Source organism: Anthonomus grandis, chromosome 19, assembly GCF_022605725.1.
Source record: "Anthonomus grandis grandis chromosome 19, icAntGran1.3, whole genome shotgun sequence".
Taxonomy (NCBI): domain Eukaryota; kingdom Metazoa; phylum Arthropoda; class Insecta; order Coleoptera; family Curculionidae; genus Anthonomus; species Anthonomus grandis.
In genome coordinates this window covers 5,379,536-5,403,422 of record NC_065564.1, presented here as the reverse complement: position 1 = coordinate 5,403,422, position 23,887 = coordinate 5,379,536, and the positions used below count along the sequence as shown (strand labels likewise).

At 34.0% G+C, this 23,887-nt stretch overlaps 1 protein-coding gene across 5 annotated transcripts in view; it reads right to left on the bottom strand.

Annotated features, from left to right (window-relative positions):
• Positions 1 to 23,887, bottom strand: part of LOC126747206 (neurabin-1) — a 67,407-nt gene that overhangs the window by 15,815 nt on the left and 27,705 nt on the right. For 4 of the 5 annotated variants that reach the window (XM_050455709.1, XM_050455714.1, XM_050455712.1 and 1 more), the window contains 5 exons: positions 23,288 to 23,632; positions 22,679 to 22,792; positions 20,367 to 20,531; positions 17,450 to 17,594; positions 17,115 to 17,386 (listed from right to left, as the gene is read on the bottom strand). In XM_050455709.1, the coding sequence (XP_050311666.1) occupies positions 17,115 to 17,386; positions 17,450 to 17,594; positions 20,367 to 20,531; positions 22,679 to 22,792; positions 23,288 to 23,632 (1,041 nt within the window). The remainder of the gene's footprint in view (positions 1 to 17,114; positions 17,387 to 17,449; positions 17,595 to 20,366; positions 20,532 to 22,678; positions 22,793 to 23,287; positions 23,633 to 23,887) is intronic. The other variant, XR_007664121.1, reaches the window with a different exon arrangement.

Sequence of the window (23,887 nt, the reverse complement as noted above, 5' to 3'; positions counted from 1 at the left end):
ACTAGCAATTAACCAGGAAGTATGTTACAAAGATTTGAAAGTTAGCACCGAAGAATTATCTAACCTCAAAGATATATTTGTTCATAATAAAGGCCAGGGTTAATGTTAAATTAAGGGCTTTATACTATTTAAAACTAGAGGTGAAGGGCTGCATTTCTCCCTATTTTCATGACTTGCATTTAACCAGGTAGAAAGTTATAAGGGTTCAAATAATGTAAATAAAGAATTATATAGGCTCAAATGTATTTTTGTTTATAATAAGGGCTAGGGTTAATATTAAATTAAGGGCTTTATACTGTTTCAAACTACAGGTGAAGGGCTTTATTTCTGCCAATTTTCATAACTAGCAATTAACCAGGAAGAAAGTTACAAGGATTTCAAAGTTGGTACCGAAGAATGACATAACCTCACAGATATTTTGTTTATAATAAGGGCTAGGAATGATACTAAATTAACGGCGTTACACCATTTTAAACTAAAGGTAAAGAACTTCATTTCTGCCAATTTTCATGACCAGCAATGAGCCGAGAGGAAAGTTACAAAGATTTGAAAGCTGGTACCGAAGAATGATATAACCTCAAAGATATTCTTGTTTATAATAAGGGCTAGGGTTAATTTTAAATTAAGGGCTTTATACTATATTAAACTAGAGGTAAAGAACTCCATTTCTGCCAATTTTCATGACTAGCAATAAATTAGGAAGAAAGTTATAAGGGATCAAATGATGTAAATAAAGAATTATATAGGCTCAAAGGTATTTTTGTTCATAATAAGGCCTAGGGTTAATGTTAAATTAAGGGCTTTATACTTAGTAAGACTAGAGGTGAAGGGCTCCATTGCTGTCAATTTTCATGACTTGCAATTAACGGGGAAGAAAGTTACAAGGATATGAAATTTGGTACCGAAGAATTATATAACCTCAAAGATATTTTTGTTTATAATAAGGGCTAGGGTTAATACTAAATTAGGGATGTTATATCAGTTTAAACTAAAGGTAAAGGACTCCATTTTTGCAAAGTTTCATTACTAGCAATGAACCAGGAAAAATGTTACAAGGATTTGAAAGCTGCCACCGAAGAATTATCTAACCTCAAAGATATTTTTGTTTATAATAAGGCCTAGGGTTAATGTTAAATTAAGGGCTTTATACTATTTAAAATTAGAGATGAAGGGCTCCATTTTTGCAAGGTTTCATGACTAGTAATGAACTAGGCAGAATGTTGTAAGGGTTCAAATGATGTAAATAAAGAATTATACAAGCTCAAAGGTATTTTTGTTTATAATAAGGGCTAGAATTGATACTAAATTCAGAGCGTTATACCATTTTAAACAAGAAGTAAAGAACTTCATTTTTGCCAATTTTCATGACTAGCAATGAACCAGGAAGAATGTTACAAGGATTTGAAAGTTGGTACCGAAGAATTATCTAACCTCACAGATATTTTTGTTCATAATAAGAGCTAGGGTTAATGTTAAATTAAAGGCTTTATACTATTTAAAATAAGAGATGAAGGGCTCCATTTCTGTCAGTTTTAATTAATAGCAATTAACCAGAAAGAAAGTTACAAGGATTTGAAAGTTGGTACCGAAGAATGACATAACCTCACAGATATTTTGTTTATAATAAGGGCTTGGGATAATACTAAATTAAGAGCGTTACACCATTTTAAACTAGAGGTAAAGAACTTTATTTCTGTTAGTTTTCATGACTAGCAATTGACCAGGAAGAAAGTTATAAGGGTTCAAATGATGTAAATTAAGAATTATATAAGCTCAAAGGTATTTTTGTTTATAATAAGGGCTAGGGTTAATGTTAAATTAAGAGCGTTACACCAGTTTAAACTAGAGGTAAAGAACTCCCTTTCTGTCAATTTTCATGACTAGCAATTGACCAGGAAGAAAGTTACAAGGATTTGAATGTTGGTACCGAAGGATGGCATAACCTCAAAGATATTTTTGTTTATAATAAGGGCTAGGGCTAAAGCTAAATTAAGGGCGTTACACCATTTTAAACTAGAGGTAAAGAACTTTATTTCTGTTAGTTTTCATGACTAGCAATTGACCAGGAAGAAAGTTATAAGGGTTCAAATGATGTAAATTAAGAATTATATAAGCTCAAAGGTATTTTTGTTTATAATAAGTGCTAGGGTTAATGTTAAATTAAACGCTTTATACTATTTAAAACTAGAGATGAAGGGCTCCATTACTGCTAGTTTTCATGAATAACAATTGACCAGGAAGAAAGTTACAAGGATTTGAATGTTGGTACCGAAGGATGGCATAACCTCAAAGATATTTTTGTTCATAAGAAGGGCTAGGGTTAATGTTAAATTAAGGGCTTTATACTATTTTAAACTAGAGGTAAAGAACTTTATTGATTGCCAGTTTTCATAACTAGCAATGAACCAGAAAGAAAGTTACAAGGATTTCAAAGTTGGTACCGAAGAATGACATAACCTCACAGATATTTTGTTTATAATAAGGGCCAGGGATGATACTAAATTAAGGGCGTTATACCATTTTAAACTAGAGGTCAAGAACTCCATTTCTGCCAGTTTTCATGACTAGCAATTAACCAGGAAGAGTGTTACAAGGATTTGAATGCTGGCACCGAAGAATTATCTAACCTCAAACATATTTTTGTTCATAATAAGGGCTAGGGCGAATGCTAAATTAAGGGCTTTATACTGTTTAAAACTAGAGGTGAAGGCCTGCATTTCTGCCAATTTTTATGATTTGCAATTAACCAGGAAGAAGGTTATAAGGGTTCAAATGATGAAAATAAAGATTTTTATAAGGTCAAAGGTATTTTTGTTTATAATAAGGGCTAGGGTTAATGTTAAATTAAGGGCTTAATACTGTTTAAAACTCGAGCTAAAGGGCGGCATTTCTGCCAATTTTCATGACTTACATTTAACCAGGAAGAAAATTACAAGGATTTGAAAGTTGATGCCGAAGAATGATATAACCTCAAAGATATTTTTGTTCATAATAAGGGCTAGGGTTAATGCTAAATTAAGGGCTTTATACTTTTTAAAACTAGAAATAAAGAGCTCCATTTCTGCCAATTTTGATGACTTGCAATTAACCAGGAAGAATGTTACAAGGATTTGAATGTTGGTACAGAAGAATGATATAACCTCAAAGATATTTTTGTTCATAATAAGGGCTAGGGTTAATGCTAAATTAAGGGCTTTATACTATTTAAAAGTAGAGGTAAAGGGCTGCATTTCTACCAATCTTCATGACTTGTAATTAACCATGAAGAATGTTAGAAGGATTTGAATTCTGACACCGAAGAATTATCTAACCTCAAGGATATTTTTGTTTATAATAAGGGCTAGGGATGATGCTAAATTAAGGGCGTTACACCATTTTAAACTAGAAGTAAAGGGCTCTATTTCTGCCAATTTTCATGACTAGTAATGAACCAGGAAGAATGTTACAAGGATTTGAAAGTTAGCACCGAAGAATTATCTAACCTCTAAGGTATTTTTGTTCATAATAAGGGTTAGGGTTAATGTTAAATTTAGGGCTTTATACTATTTAAAACTAGAAATAAAGAGCTCCATTTCTGCCAATTTTGATGACTTGCAATTAACCAGGAAGAATGTTACAAGGATTTGAATGTTGGTACAGAAGAATGATATAACCTCAAAGATATTTTTGTTTATAATAAGGGCTAGGGTTATTGTTAAATTAAGGGCGTTACACCATTTTAAACTAGAGGTAAAGAACTCCATTTCTGCCAGTTTTCATGACTGGCAATGAACCAGGCAGAAAGTAACAAGGATTTGAAAGCTGGCACCGAAGAATTATCTAACCTTAAGGATATTTTTGTTTATAATAAGGGCTAGGGATGATGCTAAATTAAGGGCTTTACACCATTTTAAACTAGAAGTAAAGGGCTCTATTTCTGCCAATTTTCATGACTAGTAATGAACCAGGAAGAATGTTACAAGGATTTGAAAGTTAGCACCGAAGAATTATCTAACCTCTAAGTTATTTTTGTTTATAATAAGGGTTAGGGTTAATGTTAAATTTAGGGCTTTATACTATTTAAAACTAGAAATAAAGAGCTCCATTTCTGCCAATTTTGATGACTTGCAATTAACCAGGAAGAATGTTACAAGGATTTGAATGTTGGTACAGAAGAATGATATAACCTCAAAGATATTTTTGTTTATAATAAGGGCTAGGGTTATTGTTAAATTAAGGGCGTTACACCATTTTAAACTAGAGGTAAAGAACTCCATTTCTGCCAGTTTTTAAGACTAGCAATGAACCAGGCAGAAAGTTATAAGGGTTCAAATGATGTAAATAAAGACTTATAAAAGCTCAAAGGTATTTTTGTTTATAATAAGGGCTAGGGTTAATGCTAAATTAAGGGCGTTACACCATTTTAAACTAGAGGTGAAGGGCTCCATTTCTGGCAATTTTCATGACTTGCAATTAAGCAGGAAGGATGTTACAAGAATTTGAAAGCTGGTACCTAAGAATTAACTAACCTCAAAGATATTTTTGTTTATAATAAGGGCTAGAGTTAAGGCTACATAAAGAGCATTACACCATTTTAAACTAAAGGTAAAGAGCTCCATTTCTGCCAATTTTGATGACTAGCAATGAACCAGGCAGAAAGTTATATTGGTTCAAATGATGTAAATAAAGATTTATATAAGCTCAAAGGTATTTTTGTCTATAATAAGGGCTAGGGTTAATCTTAAATTAAGGGCTCTATACGATTTCAAACTAGAGATGAAGGGCTCCATTTCTGTTAGTTTTTATGACTTGCAATTAACCAGGCAGAAAGTTACAAGGATTTGAAAGCTGGCACCGAAGAATTATCTAACCTCAAACATATTTTTGTTCCTAATAAGGGCTAGGGTTAATGCTAAATTAAGGGCGTTACACCATTTTAAACTAGAAGTAAAGGGCTCTATTTCTGCCGGTTTTCATGACTAGCAATAAACCAGGCAGAAAGTTATAAAGGTTCATATGAGGTAAATAAAGATTTATATAAACTCAAAGGTATTTTATTTACAATAAAGGCTAGGGTTAATATTAAATTAAAGGCTTTATATTGTTTAAAACTAGAGGTAAAGGGCTGCATTTCTACCAATTTTCATGACTTGCAATTAACCAGGAAGAATGTTACAAGCATTTGAAAATTGGTACCGAAGAATGACATAACCTCACAGATATTTTGTTTATAATAAGGGCTAGGGTTAATGTTAAATTAAGGGAGTTACAACATTCTAAATTAGAGGTAAAGGGCACCATTTTTGCCAAGCTTCATGACTTATAATGAACCAGGCAGGAAGTTATAAGGGTTCAAATGATGTAAATAAAGATTTATATAAGCTCAAAGGTATTTTTGTTTATAATAAAGGCTAGGGTTAATGTTAAATTAAGGGCGTTATACTATTTTAAACTAGAGATAAAGGCCTCCATTTCTGCTCATTTTCATGACTAGCAATAAACCAAGAAGCATCTTACAAGGATTTGAAAGCTGGCACCGAAGAATTATCTAACCTCAAAGATATTTTTGTTCATAATAAGGGCTAGGGATTATGTTAAATTAAGAGCTTTATACTATTCGAAACTAGAGATGAAGGGCTCTATTTGTGCCAGTTTTCATGACTAGCAATTAACCAGGAAGAATGTTACAAGGATTTGAATGTTGGTACCGAAGAATTATCTAACATCAAAGATAATTTTGTATATAATAAGGGCTAGGGATGATGCTAAATTAAGGGCGTTACACCATTTTAAACTAGAGGTAGAGAACTCCATTTTTGCTAATTTTCATGAGTTGCAATTAACCAGGAAGAAAGTTATAAGGGTTCAAATGATGTAAATAAAGAATTATACAAGCTCAAAGATATTTTTGTTTATAATAAGAGCTAGGGTTAATGCTAACATAATTGCGTTAGACGATTTTAAACTAGAGGTAAAGAACCCTATTTCTACCAATTTTCATCACCAGCAATTGACCAGGAAGAATGTTACAAGGATTTGAAAGTTGGTACCGAAGAATGATATAACCTCAAAGATATTTTTGTTTATAATAAGATCTAGGATTAATGCTGAATTAAGGGCGTTATACCATTCTTATTTAGAGGTAAAGGGCTCCATTTCTGCCAATTTTCATGACCAGCAATGAGCCAGGAAGAAAGTTATAAGGGATCAAATAATGTAAATATAGATTTATATAAGCTCAAAGGTATTTTTGTTTACAATAAGGGCTAAGATAAATGTTAAATTAAGGGCTTTATACTATTTAAAAGTAGAGATAAAGATCCCATTTCTGCCAATTTTCATAACTAGCAATTAACCAGGAAGAAAGTTACAAGGATTTCAAAGTTGGTACCGAAGAATGACATAACCTCACAGATATTTTGTTTATAATAAGGGCTAGGAATGACATTAAATTAAGGACGTTACACCATTTTAAACTAGAGGTAAAGGGCTCGATTAAAGCCAATTTTCATAACTAGAAGTGAACCAGGCAGAAAGTTATAAGGGTTCAAATGATGTAAATAAAGATTTATATAAGCTTAAAGGTATTTTTCTTTATAATAAGGGATAGGGTTAATGCTAAATTAGGGGCGTTATACCATTTAAAACTAGAGATGAAGGGCTCCATTTTTGCCAGTTTTCATGACTAACAATGAACCAGGAAGAATGTTACAAGGATTTGAATGTTGGCATCTAAGAATTATCTAACCTCAAAGATATTTATGTTTATAATAAGGGCCAGGGCTAAAGCTAAATTAAGGCCGTTATACCATTTTAAACTAGAGGTAAGGAACTTTAGTTCGGCCCGTTTTCATGACTAGCAATAAACCAGGCAGAAAGTTATAAAGGTTCAAATGAGGTAAATAAAGATTTATATAAACTCAAAGGTATTTTTGTTTACAATAAGGGCTAGGGTTAATGTTAAATTAAGGGCTTTATACAAATTAAGACTAGAGATGAAGGGCTTCCTTTGTGTCAATTTTCATGACTAACAATGAACCAGGAAGAAAGTTACAAGGATTTGAAAGTTGGTTTCGAAGAATTATCTAACCTCAAAGACATTTTTGTTTATAAGAAGGACTAGGGTTAATGTTAAATTAAGGGCTTTATACTATTTAAAACTAGAGATGAAGGGCCCCATTTCTGCCAATTTTCATAACTAGCAATGAATCAGGAAGAAAGTTACAAGGATTTGAAAGTTGGTACCGAAAAATGATATAACCTCAAACATATTTTTGTTTATAATAGGGGCTAGGGATGATACTAAATTAAGGGCGTTACACCATTTTAAATTAGAGGTAAAGAACTCCATTTCTCATGATTGGCAATCAAGCAGGAAGAAAGTTATAAGGGTTCAAATGATGTAAATAAAGATTTATATAAGCTCAAAGCTATTTTTGTTTATAATAAGGGCTAGGGTTAATGTTAAATTAAGGGCGTTACACCATTTTAAACTAGAAGCAAAGGGCTCTATTTCTGCCAATTTTCATGACTAGTAATAAACCAGGAAGAATGTTACAAGGATTTGAAAGTTAGCACCGAAGAATTATCTAACCTCTAAGGTATTTTTGTTTATAATAAGGGCTAGGGTTAATGTTAAATTAAGGGCTTTATACTATTTAAAACTAGAAATAAAGAGCTCCATTTCTGCCAATTTTGATGACTTGCAATTAACCAGGAAGAATGTTACAAGGATTTGAATGTTGGTACAGAAGAATGATATAACCTCAAAGATATTTTTGTTTATAATAAGGGCTAGGGTTAATGCTAAATTAGGGATGTTATATCAGTTTAAACTAAAGGTAAAGGGCTCTATTTCTGTCAATTTTCATGACTAGCAATTAACCAGGAAGAAAGTTATAAGGGTTCAAATTATGTAAATAAAGATTTATATAAGCTCAAAGGTATTTTTGTTTATAATAAGGACTAGGGTTAATGTTAAATTAAACGCTTTATACTGTTTAAAACTAGAGATGAAGGGCTCCATTTCTGCTAGTTTTCATAACTAGCAATGAACCAGGAAGAAAGTTATAAGGGATCAAATGATGTAAATATAGATTGATATAAGCTCAAAGGTATTTTTGTTTATTATAAGGGCTAGGGTTAATGTTAAATTAAGGGCGTTACACCAGCTTAAACTAGAGGTAAAGAACTCCATTTCTGCCAATTTTGATGACTAGCAATGAACCAGGACGAATGATACAAGGATTTGAATGTTGGTACCGAAGAATTATCTAACCTCAAAGATATTTTTGTTTATAATAAGGGCTAGGGTTAATGTTAAATTAAGGGCTTTATACTTGTTTAAACTAGAGGTAAAGAACTTTATTTCTGTTAGTTTTCATGACTAGCAATTGACCAGGAAGAAAGTTATAAGGGTTCAAATGATGTAAATTAAGAATTATATAAGCTCAAAGGTATTTTTGTTTATAATAAGGGCTAGGGTTAATGTTAAATTAGGAGCATTATACCATTTTAAACTAGAGGGAAAGAGCTCCATTTTTGCAAATTTTCATGACTTGCAATGAACCAGGCAGAAAGTTATAAGGGTTCAAATGATGTAAATAAAGATTTATATAAGCTCAAATGAATTTTTGTTTATAATAAGGGCTAGGGTTAATGCTAAATTAAGGATGTTACATCATTTTAAACAAGAGGTAAAGGGCTCCATTTCTGCCAATTTTCATGATAAGCAATTAACCAGAAAGATTGTTACAAGGATTTGAAATTTGGTACCGAAGAATGATATAACCTCAAAGATACTTTTGTTCATAATAAAGGCTAGGCTTAATATTAAATTAAGGGCTTTATACTGTTTTAAACTAGAGATAAAGGGCTCCATTTTTGCCAGTTTTCATGACTAGCAATGAACCAGGAAGAATGTTACAAGGATGTGAAAGTTGGTACCGAAGAATTATCTAACCTCACAGATATTTTTGTTCATAATAAGGGCTAGGGCTAATGCTTAATTAGGAGCTTTACACTATTTTAAACTAGAGGTAAAGGACTCCATTTCTGCCAATTTTCATGACTAGTAATGAATCAGGAAAAATGTTACAAGGATTTGAATGTTGGTACCGAACGATGGCATAACCTCAAAGATATTTTTGTTTATAATAAGGGCTAGGGTTAATGTTAAATTAAGGGCGTTACACCAGTTTAAACTAGAGGTAAAGAACTCCATTTCTGTCAATTTTCATGATTAGCAATTAAGCAGGAAGAAAGTTATAAGGGTTCAAATGATGTAAATAAAGATTTATATAAGCTCAAAGCTATTTTTGTTTATAATAAGGGCTAGGGTTAATGTTAAATTAAGGGCGTTACACCAGTTTAAACTAGAGGTAAAGAGCTCCATTTTTGCAAATTTTCATGACTTGCAATGAACCAGGCAGAAAGTTATAAGGGTTCAAATGATGTAAATAAAGATTTATATAAGCTCAAATGAATTTTTGTTTATAATAAGGGCTAGGGTTAATGCTAAATTAAGGATGTTACATCATTTTAAACAAGAGGTAAAGGGCTCCATTTCTGCCAATTTTCATGATAAGCAATTAACTAGAAAGATTGTTACAAGGATTTGAAATTTGGTACCGAAGAATGATATAACCTCAAAGATACTTTTGTTCATAATAAAGGCTAGGCTTAATATTAAATTAAGGGCGTTACACTAGTTTAAACTAGAGGTAAAGAACTCCATTTCTGTCAATTTTCATGATTAGCAATTAAGCAGGAAGAAAGTTATAAGGGTTCAAATGATGTAAATTAAGAATTATATAAGCTCAAAGGTATTTTTGTATATAATAAGGGCTAGGGTTAATGTTAAATTAAGGGCGTTACACCAGCTTAAACTAGAGGTAAAGAACTCCATTTCTGTCAATTTTCATGACTAGCAATTGACCAGGAAGAAAGTTACAAGGATTTGAATGTTGGTACCGAAGGATGGCATAACCTCAAAGATATTTTTGTTTATAATAAGGGCTAGGGTTAATGTTAAATTAAGGGCTTTATACTTGTTTAAACTAGAGGTAAAGAACTTTATTTCTGTTAGTTTTCATGACTAGCAATTGACCAGGAAGAAAGTTATAAGGGTTCAAATGATGTAAATTAAGAATTATATAAGCTCAAAGGTATTTTTGTTTATAATAAGGGCTAGGGTTAATGTTAAATTAAGGGCTTTATACTGTTTTAAACTAGAGATAAAGGGCTCCATTTTTGCCAGTTTTCATGACTAGCAATGAACCAGGAAGAATGTTACAAGGATGTGAAAGTTGGTACCGAAGAATTATCTAACCTCACAGATATTTTTGTTCATAATAAGGGCTAGGGCTAATGCTTAATTAGGAGCTTTACACTATTTTAAACTAGAGGTAAAGGACTCCATTTCTGCCAATTTTCATGACTAGTAATGAATCAGGAAAAATGTTACAAGGATTTGAATGTTGGTACCGAACGATGGCATAACCTCAAAGATATTTTTGTTTATAATAAGGGCTAGGGTTAATGTTAAATTAAGGGCGTTACACCAGTTTAAACTAGAGGTAAAGAACTCCATTTCTGTCAATTTTCATGATTAGCAATTAAGCAGGAAGAAAGTTATAAGGGTTCAAATGATGTAAATAAAGATTTATATAAGCTCAAAGCTATTTTTGTTTATAATAAGGGCTAGGGTTAATGTTAAATTAAGGGCGTTACACCAGTTTAAACTAGAGGTAAAGAGCTCCATTTTTGCAAATTTTCATGACTTGCAATGAACCAGGCAGAAAGTTATAAGGGTTCAAATGATGTAAATAAAGATTTATATAAGCTCAAATGAATTTTTGTTTATAATAAGGGCTAGGGTTAATGCTAAATTAAGGATGTTACATCATTTTAAACAAGAGGTAAAGGGCTCCATTTCTGCCAATTTTCATGATAAGCAATTAACTAGAAAGATTGTTACAAGGATTTGAAATTTGGTACCGAAGAATGATATAACCTCAAAGATACTTTTGTTCATAATAAAGGCTAGGCTTAATATTAAATTAAGGGCGTTACACTAGTTTAAACTAGAGGTAAAGAACTCCATTTCTGTCAATTTTCATGATTAGCAATTAAGCAGGAAGAAAGTTATAAGGGTTCAAATGATGTAAATTAAGAATTATATAAGCTCAAAGGTATTTTTGTATATAATAAGGGCTAGGGTTAATGTTAAATTAAGGGCGTTACACTAGTTTAAACTAGAGGTAAAGAACTCCATTTCTGTCAATTTTCATGATTAGCAATTAAGCAGGAAGAAAGTTATAAGGGTTCAAATGATGTAAATAAAGATTTATATAAGCTCAAAGCTATTTTTGTTTATAATAAGGGCTAGGGTTAATGTTAAATTAAGGGCGTTACACCAGTTTAAACTAGAGGTAAAGAACTCCATTTCTGTCAATTTTCATGACTAGCAATTGACCAGGAAGAAAGTTACAAGGATTTGAATGTTGGTACCGAAGGATGGCATAACCTCAAAGATATTTTTGTTTATAATAAGGGCTAGGGTTAATGTTAAATTAAGGGCTTTATACTTGTTTAAACTAGAGGTAAAGAACTTTATTTCTGTTAGTTTTCATGACTAGCAATTGACCAGGAAGAAAGTTATAAGGGTTCAAATGATGTAAATTAAGAATTATATAAGCTCAAAGGTATTTTTGTTTATAATAAGGGCTAGGGTTAATGTTAAATTAAGGGCGTTACACCAGTTTAAACTAGAGGTAAAGAACTCCATTTCTGTCAATTTTCATGATTAGCAATTAAGCAGGAAGAAAGTTATAAGGGTTCAAATGATGTAAATAAAGATTTATATAAGCTCAAAGGTATTTTTGTTTATAATAAGGGCTAGGGTTAATGTTAAATTAAGAGCGTTACACCAGTTTAAACTAGAGGTAAAGAACTCCATTTCTGTCAATTTTTATGATTAGCAATTAAGCAGGAAGAAAGTTATAAGGGTTCAAATGATGTAAATAAAGATTTATATAAGCTCAAAGATATTTTTGTTAATAATAAGGGCTAGGGTTAATGTTAAATTAAGGGCGTTACACCAGTTTAAACTAGAGGTAAAGAACTCCATTTCTGTCAATTTTCATGACTAGCAATTGACCAGGAAGAAAGTTACAAGGATTTGAATGTTGGTACCGAAGGATGGCATAACCTCAAAGATATTTTTGTTTATAATAAGGGCTAGGGTTAATGTTAAATTAAGGGCTTTATACTTGTTTAAACTAGAGGTAAAGAACTTTATTTCTGTTAGTTTTCATGACTAGCAATTAACCAGGAAGAAAGTTATAAGGGTTCAAATGATGTAAATTAAGAATTATATAAGCTCAAAGGTATTTTTGTTTATAATAAGGGCTAGGGTTAATGGTAAATTAAGAGCGTGATATCATCTCAAACTAGAGATGAGGGGTTCCATTTCTGTCAGTTTTCATGACTAGCAATCAACCAGGAAGAATGTTACAAGGATTTGAAAGCTGGCACCGAAGAATTATCTAACATCAAAGATATTTTTGTTTATAATAAGGGCCAGGGTTAATGTAAAATTAAGGGCTTTATACTATTTTAAACTAGAGATAAAGGGCCCCATTTCTGCCAATTTTCATAACTAGCAATGAATCAGGAAGAAAGTTACAAGGATTTGAAAGCTGGTACCGAAAAATGATATAACCTCAAACATATTTTTGTTTATAATAGGGGCTAGGGATGATACTAAATTAAGGGCGTTACACCATTTTAAATTAGAAATAAAGGGCTCCATTTTTGCAAAGTTTCATGACTAGTAATGAACTAGGCAGAATGTTGTAAGGGTTCAAATTATCTAAATAAAGATTAATATAAGCTCAAAGGTATTTTTGTTTATAATAAGAGCTAGGGTTAATGTTAAATTAAGGGCTTAATACTGTTTAAAACTCGAGCTAAAGGGCGGCATTTCTGCCAATTTTCATGACTTTCATTTAACCAGGAAGAAAATTACAAGGACTTGAAAGTTGATGCCGAAGAATGATATAACCTCAAAGATATTTTTGTTCATAAAAAGGGCTAGGGTTAATGCTAAATTGAGGGAGTTACACCAGTTTAAACTAGAGGTAAAGAACTCTATTTCTGCCAATTTTTATGATTAGCAATTAACCAGAAAGAAGGTTATAAGGGTTCAAATGATGTAAATAAAGATTTTTATAAGATCAAAGGTATTTTTGTTTATAATAAGGGCTACGGTTAATGATAAATTAAGTGCGTTACAGCATTTTAAACTGGAGGTAAAGGGCTCCATTTTTTCCAATTTTCATGACCAGCAATGAACCAGAAAGAAAGTTATAAAGGATCAAATGATGTAAATAAAGATTTATATAAGTTCAAAGGTATTTTTGTCCATAATAAGGGCTAGGGTTAATGTTAAATTAAGGGCTTTATACTATTTAAAACTAGAGGTAAAGGGCTGCATTTCTTTCAATTTTCATGACTTGCATTTAACCAGGTAGAAAGTTATATAGTTTTAAATGTTGTAAATAAAGAATTATATAGGCTTAAAGGTATTTTTGTTTATACTAAGGGCTAGAGTTATTGCTAAATTAAGGGCGTTATATTATTTTGAACTAGAGGTAAAGTGCTCCATTTCTGCCAATTTTCATAACTAGCAATTAACCAGGAAGAAAGTTACAAGGATTTGAAAGTTGGTACCGAAAAATGATATAACCTCAAACATATTTTTGTTTATAATAAGGGCTAGGGATGATGCTAAATTAAGGGCGTTACGCCATTTTAAACTAGAGGTAAAGGACTCCATTTTTGCAAAGTTTCATAACTAGTAATGAACTAGGCAGAATGTTGTAAGGGTTCAAATGATCTAAATAAAGATTTATATAAGCTCAAAAGTATTTTTGTTTATAATAAGGACTAGGGTTAATGTTAAATTAAACGCTTTATACTATTTAAAACTAGAGATGAAGGGCTCTATTTCTGCCAGTTTTTATGACTAGCAATGAACCAGTCAGAAAGTTACAAGGATTTGAATGTTGGTACCGAAGACTTACACAACCTCAAAGATGTTTTTGTTTATAATAAGGGCCAGGGTTAATGCTAAATTAAGGGCTTTATACAGTTTTGAACTAGAGGTAAAGAACTCCATTTCTGCCAATTTTCATGATTAGCAATCAACCAGGAAGAATGTTACAAGGATTTGAAAGCTGGCACTGAAGAATTATCTAACCTCAAAGATATTTTTGTTTATAATAAGAGCTAGGGATGATGCTAAATTAAGGGCGTTACACCATTTTAAACTAGAGATAAAGGGCTCCATTTCTGCTAGTTTTCATGACTAGCAGTGAACCAGACAGAATGTTACAAAGATTTGAAAGTTGCTACCTAAGAATGATATAACCTTAAAGATATTTTTGTTCATAATAAGGGCTAGGGTTAATGTTAAATTAAGGGCGTTACACCATTTTAAACTAAAGGTAAGAGCCTTTTTAAACCAATTTTCATGACCAGCAATGAGCCGGGAAGAAAGTTATAAGGGATGAAATGATGTAAATAAAGATTTATATAAGCTCAAGGGTATTTTTGTTTATAATAAGGGCTAGGGTTAATGCTAAATTAGGCATGTTATATCAGTTTAAACTAGAGGTAAAGGGCTCCATTTCTGCCAATTTTCATAACTTGCAATTAACCAGGAAGAATGTTACAAGGATTTGAAAGTTACTACCGAAGAATTATCTAACCTCAAAGGTATTTTTGTTTATAATAAGGGCTAGGGTTAATGCCAAATTAAGTGCGTTACACCATTTTAAACTAGAGGTAAAGGGCTCCATTTTTGCCAATTTTTATGACTAGCAATGAACCAGGAAGAAAGTTATAAAGGTTCAAATGATGTAAATAAAGATTTTTATAAGATCAAAGGTATTTTTGTTTATAATAAGGGCTACGGTTAATGATAAATTAAGGGCGTTACAGCATTTTAAACTGAAGGTAAAGAACTCCATTTCTGCCTATTTTCATGACTAGCAATTAACCAGGAAGAATGTTATAAGGGTTCAAATGATGTAAATAAAGATTTATATAAGCTCAAAGGCATTTTTGTTTATAATAAGGGCTAGGGTTAATGCTAAATTAAGGGCATTACATCATTTTAAACTAGAGGTAAAGGGCTCCATTTTTGCCTATTTTCATGACCATGAATGAGACAGGAAGAAAGTTACAAGGATTTGAAAGTTGGTAGTGAAGAATGATATAACCTCAAAGAAATTTTTGTTCATAATAAGGGCTAGGGTTAATGCTAAATTAAGGGCGTTATACCGTTTTAAACTAGAGATGAAGGGCTGCATTTGTGCCAATTTTCTTGACTTGCAATTAACCAGGAAGAAAGTTATAAGGGATCAAATGATGTAAATAAAGATTTATATAAGCTCAAAGGTATTTTTGTTTATAATAAGGGCTAGGGTTAATGCTAAATTAGGGATGTTATATCAGTTTAAACTGGAGGTAAAGGGCTCCATTTTTGCAAAGTTTCATGACTAGCAATAAACCAGGCAGAAAATTATAAGGGTTCAAATTATGTAAATAAAGAATTATATAAGCTCAAAGGTATTTTTGTTCATAATAAGGGCTAGGGTTAATATTAAAATAAGGGCTTTCTACTATTTTAAACTAAAGGCAAATAACTTTATTTCTGCCAGTTTTTATGACTAGCAATGAACCAGGAAGAAAGTTATAAGGGTTCAAATGATGTAAATAAAGATTTATATTAGTCCAAAGGTATTTTTGTTTATAATAAGGGCTAGGGATGATGCTAAATTAGGCACGTTACACTATTTTAAACTAGAGGTAAAGGGCTCCATTTTTGCCAATTTTCATGACCAGCAATGAACCAGGCAGAAAGTGATGAGGGTTCAAGCAATGTAATTAAAGAATTATATAGACTCAAAGGTATTTCTGTTCATAATAAGGGCTAGGGTTAATGATAAATTAGGGGGGTTATACCATTTTAAACTGGAGGTACAGAGCTTCCATTTCTCCCAATTTTCATGTATAGCAAGAAATCAGCGACCAAGAAATAATCATTCAAAAGCTTAGAACCATAGACCTATAGAGAAAAAAAAAGACTTTTCCTCATAATAAGGGTTAGAATTATTGTTGAATTGGGAAATATAAACGTTTTTTGTTACAATTGAAATGTTTCACGTCCAGGTAATTTTTTTTTATTTTCCAAAAAAAAAAAATTTCTGAAACTTTTTGGGCTGAAAACCAGTCTGGCTAAGTCCAGTTTTTTAAAATTCCTTAATAATTCCTTTACTAAGCGATTTGGAAGAAAAATGTATTTCAGCTCTATTTTAGGCATTCATGCATAGAAGCAAATACAAAAATAAAAACGATAATTTTCCTCGTAGTTTTCGAGAAAACGGGAAAAATAAGAAAAAAGGTTTTCCTGGATTTTAGGTAATACGGCTACATATAAAAACGCAAAATATTTTCCAGCAGGCAGCTCTTTTTAGGCCCCATAACTTTTGTTAAAAACGTTTTTCTCGCAAACCTACAGATTTTCCAAAAAAAAATAAAAACCATTTTTAAGAACATTTTCCAAGGGTAACCTCTTGGCATCTTACTGATGAGTCATACTTTGAAAAATTATTTAAGGCGTTTCTATTTAACTAACAAAAATGTCTTATAAGGGTTTTTTGTTGCTATTTTCATGCTTTACTTCTCGACAATTTGTAAAAATAAAATAAAAAAAAAAATAAAATTTGACTCGGAATTAGGGCATGTTTCAAAAATCCTTTATCACTCCTTTACTAGGGGATTTGGAAGAAAAAGGTATTGAGGAAATAAAAAAAAAGCAGTTTTCCTGGATTTTCTGGGCAACGGTTGTATATAGAAAGCCAAAGTATTTTCCGAAGGATAGCTCACTTTAGGCCCCTCAAGTTTCGTGAAACCCGTTTTCCTCACAGTGAACTATAAAGACCGTTTTTAAGATAAATTCCTAAGGGGGTCCAAAATGCTTTCCTATTAGCCCCAGGGAACCTAACCACGCCCAAAAACCGATAATTTTTTACACGGAAAATAAGCAAATAAACAATTTTCCCTACCTGATCCTTATTCCAGTCGTTAACGGGGGTGGAATGCCAAAAATGCGACGTCGAACCGCGTTTATCGCTAGCGATACTGCACGACGACATACTGAGATCGGTGGTGGCCCAGGAGGTGTCGTGTCTCGAGGGTGAAACCGACCCCGAACTTAAACTGGAAGGGGACGGCGGCTCGGGGGAGGTGTTGCTCCCCTGCTGGTGGTGCCAGGGGGTGGTTCCGGGCGGCGACAGGGTCACCGGTACCACTTTTTTCACTAGAACGTCACGGTTAACTTTTCTTAATTTTTCGAAAACAATTTTTATTTAGGGAGGGGTGGTGTATAGTAAGTATGTACCTTTGGCATTCGCCTCGCTGACCGCCTGCCTGATTTCCTCCAGGAGGTGGTGCGCGGGGTCTTCTTTGGATTTTTCCTCGTTCAGTTCGTCAGTTGAGCTTGTCACGCTGTCACTGCCCAGTCTTTTTTCTCTCTCGGCTAACACCTGAATGCCCCCAAGGATATTAAGGTTTAGGGAGAAACCACCATTTTTTTTAAAGTTATACATGTAAACGACCAAAATTTTATAAATAAGACACGAGTGCTCACAACAAATATATATTCCAGACTACCGGGCTTTTCCTTTTTAAAATACATTCTACCAGATCTAAAGTTTGTCCAAACAGTTGGATAACAGATGTGGCTAGATTCCCACCATAGTTCGAAGGCTCATTAGTATTCTTATCACGTCCCAGCCTAGGGTTGCTTTTAGCACCATGTGGTCTCGTTTTGGGCCCGGTACTTTTCCGTAGATTACATACAGGGTAAAATCATGTCTCTTATTTCTAGGATTCAGTAAAAATTACATAGAACATGTTTCTCAAGACCTTGTGGTTAAAATAGACAGTACAATAGTACTTGTGGCTAAGGAACCAAAGAATTTGAGTATGTGAAACCAAGTATTTTTTGTGCAACTCTTTAATATTATCATTGTTTGATTATGTTGATGTAATCTACAATAACGCAATTGCGTTTTTGAAGGTGGGAGACAATGGTACAGTGAAAACATCTTGTCGTCGAACTTGTATTGTCTTATTTATATAATGTAACACGATGTTTCGGTTGGTAAGTATCTCCAACCGTTATCAAGTGTAAACTGACAGCAAACTACTATTCTATAAGCTTATATACTAGATGTGTGCAGCGATGTGGAAAGGAAAGGAAACAACCCCCCCAACTCATGCCTGGCAACCCTGACTGCAAAACAACCAGAAAGTAGCAGCGAGGCCCAAAACGTGGCTGTCAAACCTTAAACTCTCATCAATGAAGAGGCCGAGAAATCGACAATAATCCCTACCATGTAGTGGGCTCTGCTCATCAAACAAAAAACCCTCTACATTACACTTAAAGCCCAGAACAAAAGTCTTATCAACATTGAATACAAGCTGATTGCCGATGCACCACTCTTTAATTTTTTGAAGGTCCTCTACTATGAGAGATCTCACTACTTTTTGATCTTTGTTATGCCACAGAATTGTAGTATCATCGGCAAACTGAACCACTAGTCCACGCAGTGATAGAGAGCTCAAGTCATTAACGTATAATAAAAATAAAATAGGACCTAACACTGACCCTTGAGGTACACCACATTTAAGATGTGCTATCCCTGACGAAAATCCAGATACAACCACCCTCTGGGTGCGGCCAGACAGGTATGACTTCAACCACCCCAAAGCCACTTCCCTAAATCCGTAAAAATCAAGCTTTGAGAGCAGTATTCCATGCTGCAGCCTCCTTGGAGTTCATAGATAGATACACACTCTCCAAAAATCTGAAAATGGATCCTGCGTGCCCTTAGATGACTGAAATCCATACTAATTAGGGGACAGCACATTGTATTTGGTCAAAAAAAGAGACGATTCTCTTTTTTGCAAGCCGCTCAACAACCTTGGAGAGGGTAGACAAAATTGATATCCTTTAAATAGGATGGGAACTCGCCCTGAAGAAATGACTGATTGATTGCCCAAACCAAAGCATCTAAAGGGCTCGCAGGCAGAAGTGACAGCAGACGTGAAGAGATACCATCGGAACCCGAAGATCTATGGTTCTTCAAGCACTGAATTGTTTCAAGAGTTTCGGTGGCATCTACAGGGTGGAAAAAGAATGATTGGCTGATAGCATTCCGATTAAGATACTGCAATGGATCGCCTTCACTGGGAACTGCTTTCAGTAACTTCTCAGCAATATTAGAAAAATAGTCATTGAAATCATCGGGCCCCAAGTCCGATTCAACCAACCGCCGACGAGAAGACTGCCTACATTCGTTAATGATTAACCAACTTTCCTTCTGTCTGTTACCGGACGAATCTAAGCGCTCATTGTAATACAGTTCATATAAATTTTCCGATAATCCTGAAAATACACAACAGATTTGCAAAGTATTGCCAAGCATCGCAAATTTTGGGCAAGTGTTTCGTTACTAATAACTTGATAACGAAAGAACTAAAATTATATCCAATTTAAATAAACAGTGTTATTAAATTAAATAATGAATATATATTTGCTGCAAAAACAGTGTTTTTCATCAGCACAACCCTTAGCCCCCCCACCCACCCCAAACATTTGGCCAGTAAGAAATTCTTTTGAAAAATCACCGTTTTTCATCAATAACATCCAATCTAATAGCACTGTTTTTGTATTAAATATTTATTAATATATAATTATATCAAATTTAAATAAACAGATGTTTTCTTGGAAAAATTGCATAAGGATTTTCTTCGTCCCAAACATTAATAATAAGGAATTTCCTATTGAAATTGTCTCAGTATTTTCACAAGACACAAAATATTTCAAAAACTTTAATGTTTAGGCTGGATAAGCCTTAATAAAACCTACCTTTATTTACGATGTAGAATCCAAAAATCAAATAATATACAGAGTGTTCCATTAAAAAAAAAAAACACTTTGATATGTTTCTGCACTTCGAAACACCCTGTATGTCATGAAAATACATTTAAAAGATCCTTCGCCTATAATAATCCAAATTTTTTTTTACCCTGTAGTTTAGCCATAACTACAGTCGTGAATAACCCTGTATAAGTCCTCTATGTAGCAATTTTGACAAAAAATTATTTTACCCTTATTTTAGATATAAATAAATAAAAACGCCTATTCTCCCCGATTGTTTCCGAAAAAATTGGAAAACATTAAAACCAACTTTCAACACCCAACAAAATATAATGAGAGAAGAGAATAATAATAAACGAAGACGACTTACTTGTTTGAGCTGCTCGGCCAAGGAGGGCGGCGGACCGACGCCCTTGTTGCCGCCCCCGGCCGCCTCCGCGTACGACGTCGTCGTCGTCGTCGTCACTTCGTCCGTCCGCGTGTCTTTCTGCACCCGAGCGTAAACCACGCCGGTAGATTCGCCGCCAATGACACCCTGAAAGAGACCGTTGCGTGTCTTTTTGAGAATTTTAGAGGGTAGCAAAAGAAACTGTGTTTTATTCCCAATAAGGTGATATAAGAACGATTCTTGTACGTCAAAAACTGCCCGAGTTAGAGGCAAGTTTGTCGAGCAAGGTCCAAGAGCCATCAAAATTGAGAAGACAAAGACATTTTTGGGTATAACTTGGGAACCTCTGGAAATATTTGCCAATTTCTTTTACCCCAATATTGGGGAATTCTTGGGAATGAATTTGAGGGTAAAAACGTAATTCTCGGCCAAGGATTTACGTAGTAATGACAGTTTGGGCTAAAGCATTTTTTTAAAATAAGTTTCTTAATAAACTCTCACTGTTTTTAAGATCTATTCACAAAATAATTAAATTTTTTTAAAAAGAGTTTTAGGCAAAGAAGAGGAATAATTTATAAATAATTGATATCGAAACGTTTCTTGTACCTCAAAAACTGTCCGACTTAGAGGCAATTTTGTAGGCCAAGGTCCTAAAGCCGCCAAATTTGAACTTTTGAAACGCATTATAACGCAACTACACGGGACTTTTTTGAGCATAACTTAGAAACCACTAAAAATATTTTCAAAATTTGTTCACACCAATATTGGGGGATTCCTGAAGATGGATTTAAGAGTAGAAACGAAATTCTAGGCCAAGTATTAACGTAGTTCTCGCAGTTTCGGTTGAGGTATTTTTTAATGATAAGTTTCTTAATAAACTCTCACTATTTTTGAGATTTATTTATGAAATAATTGGAATTTTTTAAAAAGGGTCTTAGGCAAAGAAGAGGAATTTCTTTACAAATAATTTGATATCAAAACGTTTCTTGTATCTTAAAAACTCTCTGAGTTAGGGGCAATTCTGTCAGTCAAGGTCCTAAAGCCGCCAAATTTGAACTTTGGAAACATATTGCACATACAAGAATTTTAGTTATTAAGGGACATTTTTGAGCATAACTTGGGAACCGCTGAAAATATTTTCAAATTTTTTTCACCTCAATTTTTGGGAATTCCTGAGGATAAATTTGAGGGTAAAAACGTAATTTTGGGCCAAAGGTTTAGATAGTTATGGCAGTTTTGGTTAAGGCATTTTTTATGAGCTTCTTAATAAACTGTAAGGGATATTTTTGAGTATAACTTGGGAACCACTGGAAATATTTTAAAAATTTTTTATACTAATGTTAGGGGATTCCTGAAGAAGGATCTGAGGGCAAAAACGTAATTCTTGGCAAATGATTTAGGTAGTTATAGTAGTTTTGGTTAAGGTATTTTTCAATGATAAGTTTCCTAATAAACTCTTATTATTTTTGTGATTTTTTTAGGAAAATAAATAGAAATTTTTAAAAAGGATTTTCAGTAAAGAAAATGCCTTTCGTTACTAATAACTTGATATTAGAACATTTCTTGTACCTCAAAAATGCTCTGAGTTATAGGCAATTCTATCAGTCAAGGTTCTAAAGCCTTTGGATTTTTATTTGTTAAAGAACATTTTTGAGCATAACTTGGGAACCGCTGGAAATATTTTCAAAATTTTTTCACTTCAATTTTGGGAAATTCCTGAAGATGAATCTAAGAGTTAAAACGTAATTCTGGGCCAAGTATTTAGGTAGTTATGGTAGTTTTGGTTGAGGCATATTTTTTTAGTAGGTTTTTTAATAAACTCTTATTACTTTGAAGATTTATTCACAGAATAATTGGAATTATTTAAAAAAGATTTCAGGTAGAGAAAATGTATTTCTTTACCAATATTTTGATATCAGAACGTTTCTTGTACCGTCAAAACTCATTAAGTTAGAGGCAGTTTTGTCGGCCAAGGTTCAAGAGCAATCAAATCTGAAGTTTTCAAGTGCATGTTTAAATATTCAGATTTTTATTTCTCAGAGGACATTTTTGGGCATAACTTTGGAACCACTGAACATATTTTCAAAATTTTTTCACACCAATATAGCGAGATTCCTGAGGATGGCCTTGAGGGCAAAAACGTGATTGTAGGCCAAGAATTTGGGTAGTGAGGGCAGTTTTAGATAGACCCTATTTTTTTACAAACCGAGGAGTCAATTTCCTTATTCAGAGTCCTTAAAGCTTAAACTAAATCGATACTTATGACTAAAACTAAGTGCAAACTAAGTACCTACCTGCGCCGCGCAGGGTGCGCCGTTGTTCTTTCCGGTTTTTTGCACCTCGCTGTACTGCACGCTGTACTGATCGTGGTATTGTCGCTGCGGCTGGTGCTGGACAGCGGCGTACTGCTAAAATTAAGCGACAATCCGGGAAATCGTAAATGGTGCCAAAAGTCCCAAGTTTTGGTTTTTTTTTTAGTTTTAGCAGGTGATCGTAGATGGAAAACCCCCCACCCACCCGGTGGATATAGAAATCATAAATGGGTGCAAAGTGGCGTGTGAAAGAAAGGAGAGAGAGAGAGGTGTGTTATGTTTTATTGTGATTAATTAATTAATGCCGTTGATTGATGCTGGTAAATGTGGCTTTATGGGGCGGTTTTTTCCATTTACGATCCTGTTATGGTCGGTGTTGTAGCTTTTGATTGAAGACCGTTGAGGCAAAAAAACTGATAAAAACCGTTCTGCAGCACGGATTCTCTCGATTTTTTCTTTCAGACATTAAGAACACCCGAGGCAACCTTTTAAGACAAAAATCAACGCGTCTACTAGAAGTGAACTTATGGAGCGACAAAACTTTAGCACCCCACCGACCACAAGTTACTATTAAACAAAAAAGCCACATACCGGTTGAATGATATAATGAGAGTTAGTAGTAGTAGTAGTAGTAGTGGTGGTGGTAGTTAGCGACGTGGGGCGGACAACGTTGACTTTAGAAGAGACGAGGGCGGCAGAAGGGCGACTACTTTTGCCTCGGGGCGGCAGAGGCTCCTCGTCCGCCGAGTTGTAGCTCTCGTCCAGGCCGTAGTCGGAGCTGCTGTTGCTGAGGGAGCCGCCCCCGCTGCTGCTGCCGCCTCCGCCGCCCTTTTTCGCCGCCCCGCTCGGCAGTTGCCGGTTGGCCAGGGAGCCGCGGGTCGCCAGTTCCGCCTTGCTCCGCGTCGCTTTTATGTCTAAGAGCTCGTGGGGCGGCACCTGGGCAACAATTTTTTCGTTTTTCTTCTTGACGATAGATGGGGTCACGGAAAAGGGGGTTAAGATGGCCGCCACGGGGGCGGTTTTGGTCCGCCATTTTGTCGTGAACCCCTCCCTACCCCTCTAGCCCTGGACGTGACAAGTTTCAAAATGGCGTCCCAGGGGAACTTTATTATTCCACTGGGGGTGCGTTCAGAAACGAAATGGCGATGGTGAGCTTAAGTTTGAAATTCTTGAACGCAAAATGTTATTTCT